General features: G+C 42.7%; 1 protein-coding gene across 1 annotated transcript in view; it reads left to right on the plus strand.

The window, feature by feature from the left end:
• LOC144608020 (pleckstrin homology domain-containing family G member 5-like) overlaps positions 1 to 20,990 on the plus strand; it is a 55,802-nt gene that overhangs the window by 13,587 nt on the left and 21,225 nt on the right. The window contains exons 2-7 of the mRNA XM_078425246.1: positions 4,564 to 4,693; positions 7,072 to 7,174; positions 7,933 to 7,993; positions 8,521 to 8,612; positions 9,555 to 9,691; positions 16,800 to 16,963. Of these exons, the coding sequence (XP_078281372.1) occupies positions 4,564 to 4,693; positions 7,072 to 7,174; positions 7,933 to 7,993; positions 8,521 to 8,612; positions 9,555 to 9,691; positions 16,800 to 16,963 (687 nt within the window). The remainder of the gene's footprint in view (positions 1 to 4,563; positions 4,694 to 7,071; positions 7,175 to 7,932; positions 7,994 to 8,520; positions 8,613 to 9,554; positions 9,692 to 16,799; positions 16,964 to 20,990) is intronic.

A 20,990-nucleotide genomic window follows, 5' to 3' on the forward strand; every position in this document is an offset into this window, starting at 1 on the left:
TCTTCTCCCCCCCCCACCTCCCTTCTTCCCTTCACCCCCCCCCCTCCCACTCCCTTCTTCCCTTCACCCCCCCCCCCCCCCCCCACACTTCCCCCTCTCTCCCCCTGCCCCTACTTTTACACTTCAAATCTTGGTCATCACTTTATCAACTTTTATATAATTCCCTCACACTAATATTGTTTGCTTCCATTCTTTCCTTTCTGTCCCTGACTGTCCATTTCTTGCTCATCACTTCCCCTTGTTCATCTGACTGTCTATCTTTCTGCACTCTGAACCAATGGCACAGATCTAACACCACGTGGATTCAAAATGAATCAGCAGAGCAGCCTTGTGCAAAGGATGTGAAATGTTAGGGGCCGAAAAATTGCACAGTCACCTGTATTGTGACATCCTGGAATCCTGAGACGTGTCAGTTTACAGTTCAGAGTTTAAGCAATTTGCCAAGTTTACAGCTGATTATTGGGCGATCAATAAGGGATTGACTTATCTGTAGTGATGCCCCAATGTTGGTTATATAATCATGCCACAAGATCACAATCAATGTTTGCATTATTCACACCCTAGCAACCAAAAAATCCTTCTGACTCTTTTCTTAGCGCGCGCGCGCACGCACACACACACACACACACACACCCCCCCCCCCCCCCCCCAAGGCTGCTTTCCTTTCACTAACCCCGAGGTCAGTTTTCTATAATCAGCAGCAAGAAACCTGAATGATCTTTCTCACTAATGTAAGGGTGACCAAGCAGTAGTCAGGAGCAGAAAGCTTGACTGATTTCCCCTACTACCAGCCCCTAGGATACTGGACAGTGATCAAAAGCAGAAATCCTGAATGATTTAGGAACAGGAACAAGTCCTTTAACCCCAAAGGCTGTTATGCCACTCAGTAAGATTGCAGTTGATCTATGATCTATTCCCAAATCAATTTCTTTCTCCTTTAATACTCGGTTTTCCTAAAATCTACCAATCTCAGATTTATAATTAGCAATTAACCTGGCATTAATTGGCTTTGTGGTAGAAAGTTTCAAGTTACTAGTGAACTTTGTGTGTGGAATTTAAAAAAAAAATCATTCCTGAAAGAGTTTGATCTAATTTTCAGATCAATCTTAGAAAACTATAGTCATACAACACAGAAACTGCCCCTTATTTTCACCACATTCATCCTGATCATCAAGTACCCATCTATACTAGAATCATGACTAGCACTTGATCCAATTACTTAAATGCAGTGGCAATTCAAGTTCTCATCTTGATAGTGAAAAAATCCTCCTCAGATCTCCTCTTAACTACCTAACTCCCATCCCAAATCTATACCCTTTAGTTTTTGATACCCCTACTATGAAGTAAAGTTTCCTGCTATAATCCTATATGTCCATTCTAATTTTGTGTACCTCCATCATGTCACCTTCAGCCTCCTCACGTAAAGAAAAGAACCCCAGTTTCTCCTCATAACTGAAACACTACGTGTCTGGCGAAGTCGTGGTTAATTTCCTCTGCAGTTCCTCAGGACAATCACTTCCTTCCTAAAATGTGGTGACGCACTAATCCAGCTCCTCATAACCACCATCCAATGAAGGCGTGCATCCTACATGCCTTCCTCATCACCTTACTGTGCTGCCACTGTGATCCTTGGACTTTTACACCAAGACCCCGCAGTTCTTCAATACTCCCTGAGGCCCTTCCATTCATTATGCCAGCCCTTTCCTAATTTGTCTTCCCAAAGTCCATCACCTCGCACTGATCAGGATTAAATTACAACTTCCGTTCTGCTCATTTTACCAAATGATCTATTTCTTCCTCTACCTTCTTCACTATCCTATTCATTATCCGTTCTACTCATTTTTATAAGATCTGTCACTTAGTAATCATACATCCTGCATAGAAACCCAAATTATTAATGTATATCGCAAACAGTAAGGATCCCAGTATTGGTCTCTGTGTCCCTATCACTGCTCATAGGCATCCAATCACTGACGCAACCAACCACAATGACCTTCTGCCACCTAAAAGCAAGAAATATTTGATCCAATTTGCCTGCTTTACCTGGATCCCAGAGACTGTTACATTTTTGGATTCGTTTCCCATGTGATATTGGAGTTTGTGTCCAGCGCTTTAAACTCACGGACAGTTTCTCAGTGAAAGGAATTAAAAGAGTCCCCACCCCATGTAAAAGTGGATCATTCCTGAGTAGTTGCAGCTGTAGTTTAACTTGTTCGCAGAGCCAGTTGAAGACATTCTTGGTTTACTGAACTACTGTAAAAAGACTGCCCAGAGCACAATATTTATACAGGAGTCTGTTCAATTTCTGGGCTGAGCTTTAAAGCTACTTCATTTTCTCTCTCCACTAAAAGTTTGAGCTCTGGGTTTCAGTCGATCAGTGGGAGGATTTACTTCATTATAAATTGAAGACTTCTGACAACTATAGACTACTTCTTCTGGCTGCCTTTCTCCTCCGTACAATGTGCTTGAAGCCAAGTCAAAATTCCGCCAGTTCTGCTCATTGGGACCATCACAGCAGAAAATCAGTGGCAGTGATGAAGCATCCCGTAGCCTGCCAATGACACCATCCCCAGCCAGTTGCCCTGAACTGCAAAATCTTATGGCCCATGACCTTTCTGGCCCACCTTCAGCCTGCTCACTATGACGATTCCAGATGGGAAATCCCCTCTGGGAGTTTACTACGGCCAAATACGAAATGCCTCCCTGAAAAATATTGGTGGAGGATTCTTGGAGAATGTAAAATCCTTGGAGCATTCGACTGAAAGTGATGATAGCATAGAATGACCAAACATGCCTTCTATTTTTGATTTGAATCATATTCCTCAAGGTCTCAAACAGACTGATAAGTGCAGTAGACACAAAAAAACTTCATATACTGGAATCTTTAGCACAAAAAGTACTTGGGTAATTCATGGGTCAGGCAGCATCTGTGGAGGCAATGGACAGTGGTGTTTCTGGTCAGTAGCCTTCTTCATATTGCACAGGGGCTGGAGAAGGATTTTAATGTCTAATTTGGCATTATTTCTCAACTACTTTCAATGATTTGTTTTCCTGCAGTCAGTTACTTGGCCATCTATCTAAATTTGCTTATTCATAGCTTTTTCCTAGAACTCAATTGTACAGCAGATGCAATGTGTTTTGCAGTATGGTGTCCCCTGCAACTTCCAATGAAAGGAGTTAGCCACCAGCTGTCATCCACTGGAAGCGGCGCAAGACTTCAACCTCCATCACTATGTACAGCATGTGGATCCTGAGCTTTACAAAGGAAGCTATGAGTGCATTGAACTATATATCCTGGCTCATGCTCCGAATATAATCTGTGCTTATACCTTCTGTGGGAGTATTTGATGGGGCAATATACAGACTGTCATAAACAGAGCTTGAGTCAATAGTTAACGTATGTTGTACCTGCCTGAGAAGTGTTTGGAACAGTATAAAGGGGCCTTTATTCCCCGACTCATGGCTAATGACCAGTTACTGCCCACAGGCGGAATTAAACTAGTGAAGGAGACATTTTGCTTATCTTTTGCAAAACAAATGAGAAATTAATAAAACAGAGGGATACATGGTTCATTGACTGCTCTTACAGTGCTCAGAATGTGATAACAAATGGAAACCCACAACAGGATATAAAGGCCGTTTCTCGTGTTATATTTTATTTATCTGGAGTTCTAACCCTCTCTTCCTGCCAGGCCCTAGCACAGGTTTCCAACGCCTTGTACACCCAAAGTCCTCCTCACTGTGTCCTTTTACCGCCTAGTTGTGCAATGCTCTAATTCTCCAATCCCTGTCATGGGAACTGAAATCAGGACCTTTTTGAAGCTGCTTATTCACTGTATTTTGTGAAGGGACAAAGCCAAATTTATGGTGGGAGCAAGACTGATATCCAGAGATGCTGGACTTGCACACCCCACAGCTCTCAATAAAACATCTATCTAGTGAGGAAGGAGCAGTGGATAAAAAGACTAAGTAGCTGACTGGGTGGGAGGCAGAGCATTTTTGGGACACTGAAGGTTTCACACCGAGTTTGTTTGAGGCTTTTAACTTGGCAGAATGCCAAGCATGGTAACAAAGGAAATTCTTATTTCCCTGAGGTAAGCCAAGGACGTCACTAACTATTTGTTGTCTCTTATCTGCCAGTAAAAGGTTGATTATGTAACCAGCAGCCACGTCAGTAATGGTTCACGTGAATCTGTGTTCAAGCTGGGTTGTAAAACGATACGATTAGTGGAATATCATGATTGTGCTCGTTCTAATAAAGGGCTCTGATATAGTAATAACAATGAATGGCGACAGCATTTTTCCACATTAGTAAGGGTAGGAATACCCCAAACACATTCTCAGTTTTCTGTACAAGTTCAGATGAAATCCTGGGTTCAACTAGAGGAGAAAAACCCTGCACTATTTGATCATATCCTCCTCTTCTCGGACTCTGACATCTACACATAATTTTGGGATACGATTGCCTTTTTATATGGAGTGTTGCATTTTGTGTGACCTATTGCTCAGTTTTTGGTTTATTTCTGCTCAGCATTTTTCTAACATGATCTTTTCCTCTTTCAGGTATGCCACCATGGTGATTGTCAGGAGATTAACAATCAGTCGCCACTGAACCTCTGTGCATCATGTGACAGCAAACTCCACGAGGCAATGCATTTTGACCGGCATATCAGATTTGACCTCCCACCTCAAGGTCTGTCCTTTGTTTTCTGATCTCTTCCACTATTCACTCCCTTCTTTGTTTGACTTGCTGTGTTTTCCTGATTGCACCGGCATGATGCCTGATAACATTCTTAGTACCTTCGCTTTTACAGGATTTTGACCTTGCCAAGCCACACACACAGTGATGTTATCATGCAGACAGGAAAACACAGCAACCCACTGCCAGGCCAGTTACTGCATTTTCCCCAACTGACCTTGAACATATTGTTATTCATAAACAAGGTGTTATATAGGCTTGCCCTCCTCCACTCTCCCATTCTCTAAATAATACTCTCAATCCATATTTCATGTCCTCCAAAGATAGACACAAAATGCTGGAGAACTCAGTGGGACAGGCAGCATCTCTGGAGAGAAGGAATGGGTGACGTTTTGGGCCAAGACCCTTCTTCAGATTTCATGTCCTTCAATCATCCAATACCTTGCTTGCGGCCAGCATAAATTTGAACAAATCTTGTAGTGCAAGTGGTTCTAGCTGCTGGTCAATACTATCAAATTTAGCAGACGACGTAGTTGTTTGATGGATCTTCCAGACCTCTGGATTATTTTCAATATGATGGTTTGGAAATATAAGTTTAAGTTTCATTAATTTGTAATTAGAAAACTAATATTATGTAAAACCCATCTGCTCCACAGATATTAATAGAAGGAAGTACCTCTTTTGCTTTGACTTGTATGTATCTTGTCTCATACTTTTGTGGTTAACATTTAACTGCCTAGAAAGTCATTCGGATTTGATCCATGCTAAGGAAAACAATAATAAAATTGGACAAATCATCCAGCATCAAACCTAGCAGCAGATTTGAACGTGGGGGCACAATGGAACAGCAGTAGAGTTGCTGCCTCACAGTGCCAGAGTCCCGGGTTCGATCCCAAGTATGGGTGCTGGCTGTACAGAGTTTGTACGTTCTCCCTGTGACCGGCATGGGTTTTCTCCAGTATCTCCGGTTTCCTCCCACACTCCAAAGACGTACAGGTTTGTAGTTTAATTGGCTTGGTATAAATGTAAATTTGTCCCTAGTGTGTGTAGGATAGTATTAATGTGCGGGGATCGTTTGTCAGCTCGGACTCGGTGGGCCGAAGGGCCTCTTTCCGCGCTGTATCTCTAAACTAAACTAAACTGAACACAACCAGGATTTTCCCGACACAGTCAACCCATTAGCATCTGTGGAGTCGTGCCAAAATTTGGCAGACCGATCAAGCAACAGTTTGATGTATTTAAACTTACAATGTGATATCTTCAGATCAACATCACGTGTCCCTTTTTATCTTTGATGTAAGTAGCTAGCCTTCTTGGAGCTGTTGGTTTGGTTGCATTTAGGCTGGATCGGGTAAGATCAACAGTTATCCTCCCATAAAAGGACATAAGTGAACCAGTTGGCTATTTTACAGCACCACTCACGTTTTAAATCCAGAATTTATTCAATTGACCAAATATACATTCCACAGCTGTTATGGTAGGATTTCAGATTCTGTCTCTGGAACATAAACCATCTGGATCACCAGTCTATTCCCTATTTGGGAATAAATTCACAGATCGCAGGGCTTCAAGAAGGCATTTGACAACCACTTTCTTGAGGGCAATTAACATTGGCAATAAATGCTGGTTTTGCCAGCAATGCACAATGAACTGAACGAATGGGAAAATGCAAACTCTGATTCCATCTTTTACAAGAGGAAACACAATACAATATGATTTTCTTTATAAACATAATTTCCTTTTCATGTAATTCAGCCAAGAGATCACTCAGCTCCATTTCAGACCTCGATCCAACTCAAGTTGGATTTACATTATGCCTCATTACATAAAATATCTCAATGTACTCCAATAAAATTTGACATTGAATTACAAAAGATTATTTGGACAAGAACAAAATCTCAGTCGAATAATTAGTTTTAAAGTATGGTATGAAGGAAAATTGGAGTAATAAGTCATAAGGGCTCAGAGAAAAAAATTCAAAATGGCTGCAGACACAGCCGACAGTGGTGGAAACTGTAGGTAAATAAGAAGCTTGAAGGTAGACACAAAAGCTGGAGTAACTCAGCGGGACAGGCAGCATCTGTGGAGAGAAGGAATGGGTGACCTTTCGGGTCAAGACCCTTGGGTCTCGACCCGAAACGTCATCCATTCCTTCGCTCCAGAGATGCTGCCTGTCCCACTGAGTTACTTCAGCTTTTTGTGTCTAGCTTCGGTTTAAACCACCATCTGCAGTTCCTTCCTCCAAATAAGAAGCTTGAGTTGTGTGAGCATCAAATTCTTGAAAGATTATGCTTCCTAGATTTATAGAGATAGCTAAAGGTAGCACCAAAGATAGGATTTGGCAAAACCCTTATCTCCTGTTGTTTTCATAGGATCTGTTTTGGCCAGGAATGTCTCAACACGATCGTGCCCACCCCGCACTAGAACTTCGTCGGACAAGGAGGAAGATGATGACAGTGGAATGGATGGAAAGAGGTAAAAGTAGTTCATGGTCTATCCAGAACCAGAGCATTTTGCTCAAGTGTGTCTTAAACCAAATACCAGAGAGTTAAATCGAAGGTAGACACAAAATGCTGGAGTAACTCAGCAGGTCAGGCAGCATCTCTGGAGAGAAGGAATGGATGGCATTTCGGGTCGAGACCCTTAGGCTGATGTCAGGGGAGTGGGCGGGACATAGAGTTAAACCTGTGGATGATTTTTATCTGAATTTTCTTTTAAGCAAGGCTGAAATTATTAAATTATTGCCAAATTACTGAACCAGGACTTTGATCAAGACTTTCCAGTTTTGTCCAAACATTGAGTGTGCCTGATCACATCTCTCTAGGTATTGACATTGCTTGCACTCTGAGGCTGTTACTATCTAGAATTGTGGTCCTATATGTGACTATCAACTATTAATACCCCAAAAAGACACAAACTGCTGGAGTAATTCAGCAGGTCAGGCAGCATCTCAGAAGAAGGGTCCTGACACAAAACCTGGTAACTCTGCACATCCTGAGGACAGAATCATGCATTTCTCTCAGGCTGGTTCTGTGATGCAGCAAGCAGACTTACCCAATAATATACTAAAGGCTCTGGAGAGTGAAGGGAAATTGATCCCTACCTAAGGTCCTTTAACATGGCTCCCTTCATTTGATTGAAGCTGGGAATGAATGTGGGGGGAGCGTGAAGGTGATGGAGGGTATTGTATTTGTGGTAAAGCAGGTTCTTATTGAATTCTCTCTACCTTACAGTGAGAAGAGAAATTCTGCACTCAAGTTAAGCAAGAAGAAAGCTCGCCGTCGACACACTGATGTAAGGTTCATCTTCATCGTGAACTGTGTTCAATGTCATGGGCTCCATGTCACCTGATCTCCCAAGTCCCACCCATCCTATTCACCTATCTCCTTCTTAAATTTCTGCCGAGGGCATTACTTAAATTGCCTCCAAAATGTTGTGCTGCACTCTCCCGGGACAGAAGCAACAAGGACTGGACTTTGGGAGGGGATAAACTACTTTCCAATATTGATTCTGATTTTATAGTAGAGCATGTCATTATGACATCTTATCAGATGAGATGCCATTATGGCATTTATGATGACCAGAGCTAAGTGGCTTTGTGTTACCGGTCTGGACTGGCTATGAAACCTATACCATAAATAACATAAGTAGTGTAACTCCAATATTGGAGGCTATATAGTCCTGTTCAGTTGTGATGTGGAAAATAGTGGGGTTATTATTGAGAGACACTATTGTCTGTCCTATACTTCCTATTGTGTCTCCCCCAACTCCTGTTATCCAGCATTGCTCCCGGATGCTGATTCTCTCTTCTTGTTTTGCAGGACCCCAGTAAGGAATGTTTCACTCTGAAGTTTGATTTGAATGTCAACATTGAGACAGAAATTGTCCCTGCAATGAAGAAAAGGACTCTAGGGTATGTAGGAGAGGTTCTCAAAGATTCACGAATCTGTCGCATCCCTTGCCAAGCAGTCCTGAGAACATTAACTGTCCATTAGTTCCACTGGTTCTGTTATGGAGTAACCAGTGAGTCATCACAGCCAATGTTTGTATCCTCATAGTAAACCAGGCTGGAATTGGAACCCCAACTTCTTAACCCTTTTAATTATTCTCTCGGAGAAGCAAAATACGTGAGTTTATCACACACTAGCATTTAGTAATCCATGCACGACTAATTAATTGCCGTTAGTAATTTTTTCAGATAATGCACAAAGGCATGTGTGCCATACTGTGGCCAACCAGTACCAGACAGAGCAAAGCTGTTACAGATTACACTTGAGAGTCAAAGTCAATGTGTCATCAGGCCATTCCGCAATTGCTGCTGATATTTCAAGGACTTGAGTTTACTTTCATATAATAAAACCCATGTGCCTTCCTGAGCAGCACTAATCAAGCCTCGCTGCTTCCCAAGGGGCACAACTCCATAAACCTCAAGGCCTGTTCCAAACTGACCGAGTAGTTCACACTCACAAATCTGAACACAGCCTTGCGATGCAATCACAGAACTCTTCTCTTGCTGTTCACTTTGGTGAGTGTGATACACTTATATACTCCAAACACTGCCAGTTTACAGTGATTAAGTGTAGCATAATTACAGGCCCAAATTTACCTCTTCCATATTGATGCACAATCATGGAATGTGTAATCCAAAAGGAATGAGAATGCTGGAGCTATGTGTGTGACTGGTTAGATTGCTCTCACACAGAGCCAGCCAGCATGGACTCAAATGGACTCTGTCTGTGTGTTACCTTTACGGTGAGACTGTGACAATCATAGACACAATCAAGTTCTGTCAGTGGATCAATTGCCACTGTTGGACTTTCATTATTTTCTAGTTATGCGCTTATCTCTTCTGCAGGGAGACACTGGTGCCAGTATTTGAGAGGAAAGGAATTGAGTTGAACCAAGTGGAAATTTTCTTGGACCATTCCTACACACCTCTGGCCTTGTACTTTGAAGCATACCGTTTTGGGGGACATTTCCTGAAAGTTAAAGGTAGGTTGTCTCCTGAGGGGCATTCGCGATTTCAGATTTATTTCAGTGACGCTGTAATTATCACAGATCTAGGGGCCAGTGCTAGGTTCAAACTGTTTGCCAAGCTAGCAGGTAGAATGAACAACAGACTGCCGGGAGCACTGCTCATGGATGAGTTTCTTGTAGCACCTATTTGTAGACAGCACTGATGCTTGTCCTGAACTGAGTTAGTTTACGTTTTGCAAGTGTTGGATGAGGAGGCTTTTATGGTTTATAGACAATAGACAATAGGTTCAGGAGTAGGCCATTCAGCCCTTCGAGCCAGCACCGCCATTCAATGCGATCATGGCTGATCACTCTCAATCAGTACCCCGTTCCTGCCTTCTCCCCATACCCCCTCACTCCGCTATCCTTAAGAGCTCTATCCAGCTCTCTCTTGAAAGCATCCAACGAACTGGCCTCCACTGCCTTCTCAAGTCAAGTCAAGTCAAGTCAAGTCAAATTTATTTGTCACATACACATACACGATGTGCAGTGAAATGAAAGTGGCAATGCCTGCGGGTTGTGCACAAAAAGAATTACAGTTACAGCATATAAATAAAGTTAATAAGTTACTATTATTGTCGACAAAAATGTAGTCTCTGGGGTTATATAAGTTGACAGTCCTGATGGCCTGTGGGAAGAAACTCCGTCTCATCCTCTCCGTTTTCGCAGCGTGACAGCGGAGGCGTTTGCCTGACCGTAGCATCTGGAACAGTCCGTTACTGGGGTGGCAGGGGTCCCTCATGATCTTGCTTGCTCTGGATCTGCACCTCCTGATGTATAGGTCCTGCAGGGGGACGAGTGTAGTTCCCATGGTGCGTTCTGCCGAACGCACTACTCTCTGCAGGGCTATCCTGTCCTGGGCAGAGCTGTTCCCAAACCAGACTGTAATGTTGCCGGACAGGATGCTCTCTACAGCCCCATAGTAGAAGCAATGAAGGATCCTCAGAGACACTCTGAATTTCCTCAGTTGTCTAAGGTGGTAAAGGCGCTGCTTAGCCTTACCCACCAGTGCGGCAATGTGCGTTGCCCACGTCAGATCCTCTGCGATGCGGACTCCCAAGTATTTGAAACTGCTCACCCTATCCACAATAGACCCATTTATCTCCAGTGGCGTGTACGTCCTTGGATGTTTAGCCCTTCTGAAGTCCACAATCAGCTCCTTCTGAGGCAGAGAATTCCACACCTTCACCACTCTCTGACTGAAAAAGTTCTTCCTCATCTCCGTTCTAAATGGCCTACCCCTTATTCTTAAACTGTGGCCCCTGGTTCTGGACTGAGGTTTCTACCTCAGATCTATCTCAGAGCCTAGAGATAGATCTTTGTCTCTATCTAAGAGTAAGAGATAGATTGCTGTTCTTTCACAGTAGCTAATCTAAATCCTGAAATTCTTTGCCAACAGCACTGTGGAATAAAAACTTCATGTAAGCACTGCAGCAGCCCACCACAAACTTTTTGAAGGGTAGTTAGGGATAAAGGAGAAAAATTGCAGACTTTAACAGTGTCGACCAGCTCCTCAGTGTGAGATGGTTTTGTTAGTTCGATAGTTCACTCCCACCTAAAGCCAATATGTACACCAGATGTGGTCTAACTGAGCCTTTTTTTAAATTAGAGCATGACTTCCATTGTTTAAACTTGTCCTCCAGATATACATCCAGCATTCCATTCTTTTTGTTTCTAATATTTTCTGTACCTGTCCACAACATATCTATAATTCCAAATCTGTTCTAGCATTAACCATTTGGCAAATGTGCCTTTCTAATTTATGTTAAAATAAGAACGAATAACCTCACGTTTTCTTACTCTCAAACCCACTCACCACAGATTTGCCTAATTCATTTCATCTATTAATTGTGGCTGTTGTTCAACTCAAAATTTCAAACACGCAATTAAAAAAAAAATCATAAATTAATCGCTGCTTTATTGCATTGATAAAGATAAGAGTAAACAAAAATGGTTCAATGAAGAATGTTTTGCCTTATAACCCCTCATAGAATAATTTAATATTCATAGTTTAACTGTGTATCTCTGACACCTCCCTCACCTTTCTTGATCTCTCTGTCTCCATGACAGATTATCGATTGACGACTAATACAAACCTCCCGACTCTCACAGTTATTTGGACTACACTTCCTCCCACCCTGCAAAGATGCAATCCCCCACTCTCAATTTCTCTGTCTCTGCCGCATCTGCTCCCAAGATGAGCCCTTCCATCCCAGGACATCTGATAAATCCTCCTCCTTTAGTCATTGTAGTTCCCCCTGTTCAGCTTATTACTGACAGTTCTTAGGAACCGTATCAAATGACCTTTGGAAGTCCTAAAGCCTTCAGATGTCTGCACAGCTCCATTTCTGTGCTCTTCAAGGTCACCAGTTTCCTTCCACCAGACATTGGCAGGCAGCATGTGTCTCAAGTAATACGTTTGTACTCCTTGCTTAGTTTATAAAATAAAATCAGAATATGTAATAGATCGGCCATTGCAAGCTGGGGTTAAGGGTTGGGTTGGGTGGGTGTGAGAGAATCAAGAGCTTGGGGAGAGCACCCAAGAGCCTGACAGATGGCTCCATTCTGATATGGGTGTTTGAGGGGAATAGAGAGACTAGAGAACAGGGCCAACAGGATGGGGATCAGGATCTAAGCTCTGAGACAAGGTGATTGGTTGAAAGTAGTTCAAAGAAGCAAATGTTGACTTTTTGTAAACTCAAGGGTGACACATGGTTCATGCATTTAGTAAAATGAACACAATAAATTGTTATTGTTAATCACCACTACTTGGCTGTCCTCCAATTCATATCTTTTAGTAATTTAATTCATCCTATGTTTTGTCCAAAACTTATGTAAGACTAGCAAACATGAATAAATGGTTTTCTATTACCATCATGTACGTCATTTATAACATTAGTGAATATTCCACCATTTGGCACAGATCTTTGCGAGTCTCATCGTCGTAATTTGAGTATCTTTCATTATCTCTAACCTCATTCTCTTGGCACTCAGCCAATTTTGTATTCAGGCCAATAAATTGCCCACAGTTTCATGTGCTTCAATTATATTCCGTGGCATCTCAGAGGAACTTCTTCAAATATCTTTTGGAAATCTAAATAAACAACGACCACAAATTTGATAAAAACTAAAATTTCTCTCGTGAAGTGATCGTTTTGCCCTGTTATCAGATCTATTCATATGTGGTTCAGGACAAAAAGTAGCAAACTTTTAAAACAATTTCACATTGTTGATAGCACCAATCTCCAGGGCATTTACAGTGAAACATGGCTAGCTCATTAAAATCACTACAGAATAATACCGCAGTTGTAATATAGATAAATACAGGGAGATGCCTCATGCTTTGGCATTGTGAGGATAGGATGTGGCATTGTGAGAATAGGATGTGGCTCTGAGAACCATGGTAATTTTACCCTGTGATCATGAATAAAAGTGGATATGATTATACTCCATCTCAGGTAACAAGGACCTCTTTTTAGTGACACCCCGATTGAAAAGCTATTAAAGCTCTGCTGTGCTCTCTGACCTAGGCTGATTGTCCTTTGTTTAACAGGATATGTCTTTAAAGTTTGTTGAGGATATTCCTATTTCTGAGGATTTGGGATTAGTTCAAACTTGGTGCTTTTTCCAATCTGGCGAAAAAATAATTGAACAAGGAGGGATCAATCAAAACAGATTAATTTTAGCTTAGAGTGTTCAAATCACATTCATGTACATTGTGTTATCCAATATCAGTGCCAAACACTCCCTCGGTAGGCTTAGTAAGAGTTAAGTAGTAGGTAAGGCTCCTTTGAGACAGGCACGCACAATGTTAAGTAAATCCTTGCGTTGAAAGCCAACATTACCAGAAGCTCTGTCTGCTGAGCAAGTGCTATAATTGCCTTGGTCAGTTGTTTGTCTCCCCATTGAAATAGTGGACAATAGTGGTACCTCTTGAAGCAAAGAATTATCTTCATCTTCAACTTCCTTTGTTTGCTTCACCTTTCTCTTCTCGCTCCCATTTTAGTAACATTAATCCACGCTGGTTGTTTGTTTGTTTTTTTGCACAAATACTGATATCATAACTTAGAACATGCATAAGAAATATATATTATCAGCTAACCAAACAAAAGGTAGATGAAACAAAATTGGATTTACAAAATTAGAACCAGTAGAGGCAAGAGGCAGGATAATTTTGAGAAAATATAATTGTTTAAGTGTTCTACATGCTTTTCACTTTGCTCTGTCACCATAGCCCAGATCATGTGTTCTGGATGACAACACAATGTCTGCTTCTGGAAACCAATGCCCCTTGCACCCAGGCCCCATTGAGCTACATGCCCTCAACACCGGACTTGTCCTTTGAATTTGCTCCAATTGCTCTCCACTGCCATGCTCGAGCCAGCAATCTGCTGCCAACAGAGCTTTATTTGTCATTCGGTACCAAGGTACCGAACGAAACTACATAGCAGTCACACACAAAAAAGAACACAAGACACATGACCCCAACACAAACGTCCATCACAGTGACTCCAAACACCCCCTCACTGTGATGGAGGCAACAAAACTTCCACTCTCTTCCCCACGCCCACGGACAGACAGCTCGTCCCCGACCGACCCGCACAGTCCCCGCAAGGGGATGGAAGTCCCCGCGGCCGAGTCGCACCGGGCGCCGAAACGTCTCGCGGCCGAACCGGGCGGTGGAAGGCCCCGCGACCGAGCCGTGCGCAGCTAATTCCAGCTGCCGAGCCGCACCGGGCGATGTTAGGCTCCGCGGCCGAGCCGCACCGGGCGATGGAAGGCCCCGCGGCCCGGGCACTGTTAAGTCCAGCGGCCGAGCCGCACCAGCGATGTTAGGCCCCGCGGCCGAGCCGTGCCGGGCGATGTTAAGTCCAGCAGCCGAGCCGCATCGGGCAATGTTAAGTCCAGCGGCTGAGCCGCACCAGCGATGAAAAGTCCCGCGGCCGCGCCGGGCGATGTTAGGCCCCGCGGCCCGGGCACTGTTAAGTCCAGCGGCCGAGCCGCACCAGCGATGTTAGGCCCCGCGGCCGAGCCGCACCGGGCACTGTTAAGTCCAGCGGCCGAGCCACACCAGCGATGTTAGGCCCCGCGGCCGAGCCGCACCGGGCACTGTTAAGTCCAGCGGCCGAGCCGCACCGGGCACTGTTAAGTCGAGCGGCCGAGCCGCACCAGCGATGTTAGGCCCCGCGGCCGAGCTGCGCCGGGCGATGTTAAGTCCAGCGGCCGAGCCGCATCGGGCGATGTTAGGCCCCGCGGCCGAGCCGCACCCCGCGCCGTGAGGAAGAGACCTAAAAGAGAAAGGTTTCCCCACCCCCCCACCCACACCACCACCCCCCCACCCCCCACACATACACAACCAAAAACAAAAAAAAACCATCCCAACACCGACACACAAAAAAAAAAAAAAAAAGACGAACAGACTGCTAGCGAGCCGCAGCCGTTAGGCGCCGCCACTATCAGTGTAATGAGATTGAAAAAAATAGATCAGTAGTCTGCCGGCTTTAATGGCTTCTGATCATAACCATGTTGTAGTTATTACTGATCATTATCCTGTTGTAGTAATTATTATTTGGGTGGGACATTAAACTAAGATTGTGTCCCCCTCAGCTGAATGTGTTTGATCTGTTATTGTAAACAATCATAGAGGAGTTCTCCTTTGTAGCCCTTATCATCCAAGCATATTATCTTGTTTTTATTATGTTGCTGTTTATGAGCCATAGGAACACAATATTAATTAACTGACTTCCTCATTTCGGCTGCATAAATGTTCCTGTGCCTGCCTCCACTTACAACAGGCAGGGTTGAACTGTTGAGCCTGTTGTGCAAGAGCTGCACCCAGGAACTTGATAAATCACAGCACGCAAGATTTCCTTGTTTGGTGATTAAAACACCTTTACTTCAGGTATAGAAAGTCTATCCGAACGTAACAACTGACATTATGGGAGCCTTCCCTTTATCTCCCACCTCTTGCCATGACCAAATTATGAGCTGATGCTTCGGCCATCTTGAGATGAGGGGTCAAACTGCCGGTGATCTTGCGAGACACGACTCAAGCTGACGGACCAGTTTATACTTCCTGACTGCAGCTTCTGTGCCGCTGTTCCAGGTCATCACTCTGTGAGTGCAGTGTGATCCAAGTGCAGGGTGTTTCTGTGTTGAGCGCACTCCACACTTTGACTAGTCTCGGGCATCTGCCAGATGGGGACCAATGTACAGGAATATAAGCAGTGTTGAAACTAACAGATAATAATGGGATCAAGGGATATTTGAAATTATTTGAAAATTAGACTGAGTTGCTGGATCAGCTGAATGTAGGTGCAGGCTTAAGTATCCTGTTTCAAATGCATCCATTCTAATGGTTAATTTTGAGATTGTATCAGTGTATTATATACAGTAACTTTGTTTTGGAGCAGGCTTTATGTGCAATGGGATATGGCTTGAGCCATGGTGGATCAGAATGGAGTTCACATTGATCATATACCAAGCACAGTTAGTGTCAAACTTGCAGCAGGTCAGTGTTAAGCAAGCAGAGAGTGTGGTTAGTGTTATGTGTGTATCAGATTGTGATCAGGTGCGTGTTGAAGGTGATTAGTAACAAGTATGTGCCAGAGTTGTAGTTAATGTATGGTGTGTGCTATAGTATGATTGATATTGAAAGTATATCAGAGGCAGATCTATGTTGAGTGCATATCAAAATGTGATGTGTTCTTATGAAAGGAAGTATGTTTATTATAGAATAAGGAGGGTGGTCTGGTCTTCGGTGGGCAGTCGCCAAGATGCTCGGGTGAAAGAGAGAGCTTATACTGCATTGCTTCAACTAGCGGGTCTGATTTGAGATTGCAAAGAACTGCATTATGCTGTGCCCCGGTTACTACTTCAATCATTCACTGAACCAAGGGTAATTCTGAAGCTGATGCTGCTGATTAATGGTCTCTTGGCCACAGTCTGTGGGGAGATCAATAATATCTGGCTTCAAGGTGCCTTTGTACCAATTTCTGCGTTGATCTGTTGGCAAAGTTGATGTGGAACGAGGGAACACTGTCCCTGACTCCAGCTCGAATCATTCTCTGCTCTCACTCTGCAGCAAAAGCCGGAAAGGAGCTGAAGGTGGAACAGGCTATTAAGGAGTTCAAATCATTGAGCTTACCCATCATACGGGCCTCGATGGTCTGTCCCCCGCTTATCTGCACCCCGGTGGTGGACAGGATGGATCAACCTCTGCAGGGACGGGAAAACGTGGACATGGCGGTGAGACATTCTATTTCTTTAAAGATTCTTACAGATTCTTAAACTGTTGCCGATCACTAAAATGACAGCCTTAAATGTAATACGAATATATCTTTGGGACTGGTCACTAATCATATCTATGTGGCAGCAAAGGTTACGATCGCTGCTGCTGAGACCGAGAGGATAGTTCGCACCAGGGTTCCTGCACATAATGTGCAGTTGCCAGAAAACGGCTCAGATCTGATTGTACATCCCCTCGACTCCACAATTCTTGTTTCACGCACAGACATTAGGCATTTTTTTAATCAATTTGCAGAATGTGGGGCGTTGCTCGCAATGGCAGGATTTGTTGCCCACTCCTAATGGTTTTGTTTATCTGCTTCTGACTTATGATGTTGTGTTTTTTTTTATTATATTTTGTTAAGTGTTAAGGGTAGGCACAATAAGCTTTGGCTTCTGCCTACACCTTTTTTTTCGGTCAGAAAATATCATGTGTGATTATATTGTTTTATTTTTGATACAATGATTTCGCACTATTTAACTTTCACAACTGGTCAATCTGTTGTATTGTATTGACCGGGAAATAAATAAATGGATAATATATATAATTGCTCTTGAGGAGGTATAGTTAGTCAATGCTGCACTCTATCTGGTGAAGGAGCACTCAGTGTTATATGGGGAATTCCATGATTCACACCTACTGATAGAAAAGACGTGGAACATATAGGTGATGTATCTGGAAGGAGAGAATGTTTAGGATAGTGGATGGGGTGCTAATGAAGTGACTGCTTTGGGCTGGATGATGACAAGTTTCTTGAGAGGTATTTCAATGGTATTCTTCCAGTCAAATGAAGAATATTTCATAACCATCATGAAGTGTGCCATGGAAGTACTGTCTTTGCGGAGAAAAGTGAATCACTCACCACACGAAGCCCAGAAATGTACCTGGAAGTTATGTGGCTGTGTGTCAGTCTGGCTTAACCTTCCTCGGTATATGTTTCATAATCTCTGTCTGTCTCTCTGATTGTTTGTCCTCCTCTCATCTCCTTGTTTGTGTCTCTTGCAAGTGCTGATGCCATGGACTAGAAGTTGCCCGTTCTGAATATGCCACAAATTTTGAAATTGAGCTTTGCTAGTCTTAAATAAAAAATGGAGATTATTGAAAACTCCCAATTGGTCAGATAGCATCTGTGAATGGAATATAGAGTTAATAAGAACAGAGACCGTCGGTATTGCCTGATTTGCGGAGTGTTTCCAGCATTTTCTATTTTTATTTCAGATTTCCAGCATCTGTATTTACTGATTTTCATTTCTCTGATGACCAGTCTTAGCTGGGAGCTGTTATACATTGAAACACGGTTATTATCATTTAGCCTGGTCCAGGGTGTCTTCGTCTAAGAGACTCTACTCTGACCCTATGGGATTCTTCACTGTAAACATGAGTTTCAAGACTATATTCGTGAATGTCAGTTCCATGCCCATGGATCTCAGCACTGCCATAAATCTCAGCTCGTGCTTTGTCCGCCCCTCCTCCACTTTCTCTTCCCTAACCCAATCACTCTGAAGAATGGTCCTGACCCGAAATGTGATCATATCATATCATCATATCATATATATACAGCCGGAAACAGGCCTTTTCGGCCCTCCAAGTCCGTGCCGCCCAGTGATCCCCGCACATTAACACTATCCTACACCCACTAGGGACAATTTTTTTAAACATTTACCCAGCCAATTAACCTACATACCTGTACGTCTTTGATCTGTTCATTCCATCCACAAATGCTGCCTGACCCACTGAGTCCCTCCAGCATTTTGTGTTTGGCATCTGCATTTTCTCGTGTCTCATTTGGTTTTGGAAGAATGTGATTCTTCAACTCCACCAATTTCTTACATTTTCATATTACCAGATTTCTCCAGGCTCAGCAGATCCCTCATTGAATTACCTGTAAGTGTTCTCACGGCACTAATTTCAGCAGCAAACAAATACCACCGCATCCCCCAACGTTCCTCCCAGTTCTGGGTTTGAATGCCAAATTCTGTAATGGAGACGACTATTGCAGACATTTTTCTTTCCGTTTTTTTAAGCAAACAGATGTTAGATATTTTACTTGTCCAATTTTTTTTCGAGAAAAAAGAAATTTCTTCAAAGCAACCTGACTTCAGGAACAATTTTGCTTCTCACTAATATATCAGATCTTAATATACCAAAGCTGTACAGTCTGTGTTTCGTCCTTTAGGAAGTTTATTTATTTTCTTCAAGCTTCCTGATCGTATATATCAGCTAAATCAGCCCATCAAAGATCAAGTTAAGTGTTATCTGTCAAAAATCAAAACAATGGCAAAGGATAAGGCCTCCTTAAGTCCACTACTACCCCTGCTGGCTGGGAGGAGAATAGCTATCAACTGTATCGATTCCAAGGCATTATTATTACATTTATTATTTCAATCTTTACTTTAAACACTGCACTTTGTCCTTGAGACCCTACAATGAACTATGTCACATACAGAGGAAGTGTTTCCTGAGCTCTGCATGAAAATTAAATCACCGCGTCATCTGATATCGTGTCAAGACAAATTGGAACTGAATGCTTTTTGTTGAGCTAGTCCATTATTCATTTTTCTTATTAACGAGGCCTCTGTTCTCCCTATTGCTGTGGTTTACAGTTATAGCTGTTTTTTAATTTAATGAGGCTTTTTTCATCCTTTGATTTTGCATATATCCCTTTCCTCCCCTTTCTGAGCACCTTTTCTCTGACTCCCTCCACCCCATCCTCCATAATTTGTCAACAACAAAAGCCCACAACCCGGCAGATACAATATCCTGCCATCTCAGAATACCCTTGATGATGATTCGATTCTTTCTGTTGAATTTGTTAGAACTCTGAGTTTTCCCGGTCGGTTTTGTGTGTGGAACTGGAATCGCGCGCAGCTCAAATTAGGGAAAGGCAACAGACTTCCTTCATTAGATGAGCTTTAGGGTTTTCTGATAGTTCCACAGTTTCTTAGTTGCTTTTACTGATTTCATCTTTTGAAAGATGAATTCAAATTCTGAAAATGCCCATTTGGTATTTAAACTCAGTTTTCTAAATCATTATATAGGATGACACACCTGCAAACCTTCATCTAGTCACCAGGTTTGATCTGAAATTCAGATGGATTCAAATTTTCCAAAACATCAAGACAGTTTCATTTTTGAAATAGGTTAACATCATGTTGTTATGACATCCATGAGCACTCCGAGGATTAACAGGAACCGAGGGAAAATCCAGGTGGATTCCAACTCCAGAGGTTTCAGGAAATGCCCTTGTAAAGGCTGCACTTTGCACCCTCGTTATCCATAGTTGATTGGCCTGCTATGAAATCAGACAAAGGTGAGCACAGAGTACTGGTCTTGTGAATTTGTAATCAGATTTGGATTAGTTTATTGTCATATAGACCAGTGTGCAATGAAGTTTCTTCCTGTGGACAGACTAAACAACAAATATATAGTAATGTATATTTAATAAATACAATGACAAGTGCAAAATAGCAGAATGGTGCAAGATTATAGTGCGAAATCAGAGTGGTGTAATTTAAAAAAAAAGTATAGTCATAGAATAACTGAATGAGGTAGAGTTAAGAATAAGAATAGATGGCAGCACCTGCGGAAATCTCAGGCAAAGCAGCAAAGAAAGTCAGGGAAATGGACTGTGCGTGGGATGCAGCCAGAATATTCCTGTCACCAGTTGTTACCGGGTTCTTACTGATTTTTAAATCTGCGAGACAACCACCAAATGATTAATATTGATCGTGATTATGGAAATTTGATAGATTTCTTTCAGAAAGTAATGTTTTAATATTTTTGAAATTAATAATTTGAAACATGTGGAAGGGCTGGAATGTTTGGAAGGAACATATTACTTTACACCTTTGGTTCCTGTCGCTTGTTTCCTGTACACCCAGAGATTCCAAACGTTTGACACTTGCACACCCAGATGTTGAGAATATTGGTTCACTCACCATAGAATGGCCAGATACAGGGGGCAATGCTTAGGCAGTCTACTGACAA

Source organism: Rhinoraja longicauda, chromosome 30 (genome assembly GCF_053455715.1).
Source record: "Rhinoraja longicauda isolate Sanriku21f chromosome 30, sRhiLon1.1, whole genome shotgun sequence".
In the NCBI taxonomy this organism is placed as follows: domain Eukaryota; kingdom Metazoa; phylum Chordata; class Chondrichthyes; order Rajiformes; family Arhynchobatidae; genus Rhinoraja; species Rhinoraja longicauda.